This window comes from Lepidochelys kempii, chromosome 1 (assembly GCF_965140265.1).
Source record: "Lepidochelys kempii isolate rLepKem1 chromosome 1, rLepKem1.hap2, whole genome shotgun sequence".
Taxonomy (NCBI): Eukaryota; Metazoa; Chordata; order Testudines; family Cheloniidae; genus Lepidochelys; species Lepidochelys kempii.
In genome coordinates this window covers 5,833,093-5,836,203 of record NC_133256.1, presented here as the reverse complement: position 1 = coordinate 5,836,203, position 3,111 = coordinate 5,833,093, and the positions used below count along the sequence as shown (strand labels likewise).

Genomic DNA, 3,111 nt, shown 5'->3' with positions numbered 1-3,111 from the left:
TTGAAAATTTACATTCAGGGCCGTGTATTCAGTAAATCTTCAATACATGTGCAAGATTTACCAAAAAGTCTTGAGAGAACAGAAGTGCTGGTCTGTGTTTCAGCAAAGAGAAGAGCTGAGGTGCAGCAAAGGGGAGTGATACAGTGGATATATATAATTTACACTCATCACCTGTTACATGGGAATGGTTGTAGTAACTTGCACACTCAACTAGATATTAGTTCAAAAATACTGTTTGCACTATTCACCCATTTTTCACACCAACTCCTCCCCTGCCCAGCTGTAGTAACTGTCTCTGTTAGCTTGTAAATTGCCAAATATCTACAGACCCTTCCATGGGGAGAGGATACGAGTCCTGTGAGGATGAAGAGAACCCTGTAGAATGACTGAACTCTTTGGATTCAGTCAATGCTGGGCAGGTAAAGCACTTCAGCTTGTCTTGGAGGGATTCTTGGAGGTCAGAGTGTATCACCAGGAGCATTTGGTAAGGGAAACTTAATAGAGCCTGGTTCTGATCGAATTTACACATTTAAATCTGGAGTGACACCACTGAAGTCAATTTTATAACTCTCAGGAGTGGAGAAAATAATTATCTATCTAATGAGGCAATGAAACACGTTTATAAATAGCTTCAATGGAGGAAAGATAAATACAATGACTGTTTTCACCATGCACTTGCAATGTGATTACCCACAGGTCATGATACAGTGGGCCAAACTCAGAAGTGGAGGGCCAGAAAGGGAATGTCTCAATTGTAAAATCACACAGTACTCAAATAGGCTGTGGAACTCCCAGCCACCAGGTAGCCAGGGGGCAAGAGCTTAGCAGGATTCAAAGAGGGACTGGATAATACAATTATAGTAGTGAGGATATTTTTGAAAACGTCTTGGAAGGGGTGTAAACCTTCCTGATTTACAGCACAAAATATGTCTAAGTAGTGGGTTTCAGGGGGAAACTTTGAACTGGCCACTGGTTACTGGGCTAGATGGACTATAGCTCTGATCCAGTCTGGCAGTGCCTATCATCCTATCGGTGATGTAAATCCAAGACTGTTTTTGCTCATTTTCCTTGAGCTCCTGGAGTCTCTAGACTTGCACTGAGAGCAGAAAGATGTCTCGTTAAATATCGTCTAATCTCTTGTTCTTTTTCCTTTCAGGAATGAAAGTTCCAAACTCCTCGGACCTGCCCAGTACATTATGTCAGCTGTCAATGACACCAACTTTGACTCTGCAGTGTTCCTTCTCTCTGGGATACCTGGGTGGGAAGACGTCTATCTGTGGATCTCTATCCCCTTCTGCTTAATGTATGTTATTTCAATGGTAGGAAATTCAGTCATTCTGTTCATTATAAAAACAGATCCAAGCCTCCATGAGCCCATGTACATTTTCCTTTCCATGTTGGCCGTCACAGACCTTGCCTTATTGATAGCCACCATGCCGACGATACTGGGCATATACTTGTTTAACTCTAGGGAGATCAGCTTCAGTGCCTGTTTTGCCCAGCTGTTCTTCATCCACTCACTTTCATTCATTGAATCCTCTGTGCTCTTGCTGATGGCCTTTGACCGCTTTGTCGCGATCCGTGACCCGCTGAGATATGCTTCCATCTTAACTCCACCGAGAATAGCTAAGATAGGACTGGTTTTTATGCTAAGATCAGTGGCCCAAATATTCCCACTCCCTTTTCTCCTGAAACAGTTCCAATACTGTCAAGCCAATGTCCTCTCCCATTCCTACTGCCTGCACCAGGAGGTCATGAAGATGGCTTGTTCAGACATCACAGTGAACAGTATCTATGGCTTGTTCACAATAGTCTTCACAGTGGGGTTGGACTCAATGTTTATTTTTCTCTCATATGTGATGATCCTCAAAACAGTGCTGAGCATCGCGTCCCGCGCAGAGCGCCTCAGGGCACTGAACACCTGCGTCTCCCACCTCTGCGCTGTCCTGGTCTTCTATACATCATTGATCAGCCTGGCTGTGATACACAGGTTTGGGAATAGCTCTTCTCACTTGCTTCAGATTTTCGTGGGCTACGTCTACATGCTGTTCCCGCCCCTGATTAATCCAATCGTGTACAGCATGAAAAGCAAGCACCTTCGTGCGAGGATAATCAGGGCCTTCATCCAGTGATGGATCAGTTCATCACCTGGCTCCAGCGCTGGTGATATGGAAGACGAAAAACACAAGGAATGGCAACAGCCACTTATTCCTTCCTGGATCCTATTCCCCTGAGGCCTCTCCCTCTTCCCTGTCTCCTCCCCGAATCCCTACCTCTACTACTTCCCTTTACCCAAGGCTCCACCCCCTCTCCAGGTGGGAAGCCCAACCGTGACTGCAGGAATCAGGGCAGTGGCGGGTTCCTGAGTAAGGGATGAGGATGGGGTCAGAGAGTAGGAAAGCCTGTGATTTGGAGAAGACTGAATAAATGCGGCCCCACAAAGGTGGCTTTTGTTTTAAGTATCCCAGGCTGAGAGTAAGTCTTTGCAAGGGCCATACAGGGAAGGGCAGGGTCTCTCTGAGCCTCTGCACAGGTCAATAATAGTCTTGCCCTGCCTCACAGTGGTGGTGGGAGGATAAATACATTCAAGGTGCTGAGATACTCTGAGACCCTAAGATCAGGGTTGTGTCAGGCTTCCATAGAGCAACATCCCTGACGTTTGTCTATGAAAGGCCTTTGACCACAGCCCCCTGTGACAGCTGGCTTCTGGGAAGCCCCATGACTCCGGCCCCTTGGTGTCTGTGGCTAATGTGGGGATGCTCAGGGGTGACAGTGAGGGGTAGGTAGTGAATTTCTGAGGGAGTGTTGGAGCATCACAGGATCGCTGGGAGTTTCAGCACAGTCACGGGACCAGTGTTTGCCAGCCATTGAGTCTGAATGAGTCTAACTGCCAAACTATGGATCAACGGCCATGGGGGCCTCATCTTAGATGGTCTGTCTGGGAGAAAGCAGTCTGAGGGCAAAGGTCAGCTTCACGCATTGACCCTGTAACATGGACATGGCTGAGCACTGTGGTGACTGGGCCGAGGCTCACACAGGTTTCAGCAAAGGCTGCTTCCACAGGAAAGGGGCAAACAGAGGGGACAATGCTCCTTGGCTTCCTAAAAGAAG

The 3,111-nt window shown here is 47.1% G+C and overlaps 1 protein-coding gene across 1 annotated transcript; it reads left to right on the top strand.

Annotated features, from left to right (window-relative positions):
• The first annotated feature begins 1,196 nt into the window (after positions 1-1,196).
• On the top strand, positions 1,197-2,132 carry LOC140897908 (olfactory receptor 51G2-like). The gene has a single exon (XM_073311211.1). It carries the CDS (start codon positions 1,197-1,199, stop codon positions 2,130-2,132), a length of 936 nt encoding a protein of 311 aa, XP_073167312.1.
• The last annotated feature ends 979 nt before the right edge of the window (positions 2,133-3,111 follow it).

What these genes read in the sequence shown, in the direction of transcription:
- LOC140897908 (XM_073311211.1), top strand. Translation starts at nt 1,197, where the DNA reads ATGTCAGCTGTCAATGACACCAACTTTGACTCTGCAGTGTTCCTTCTC.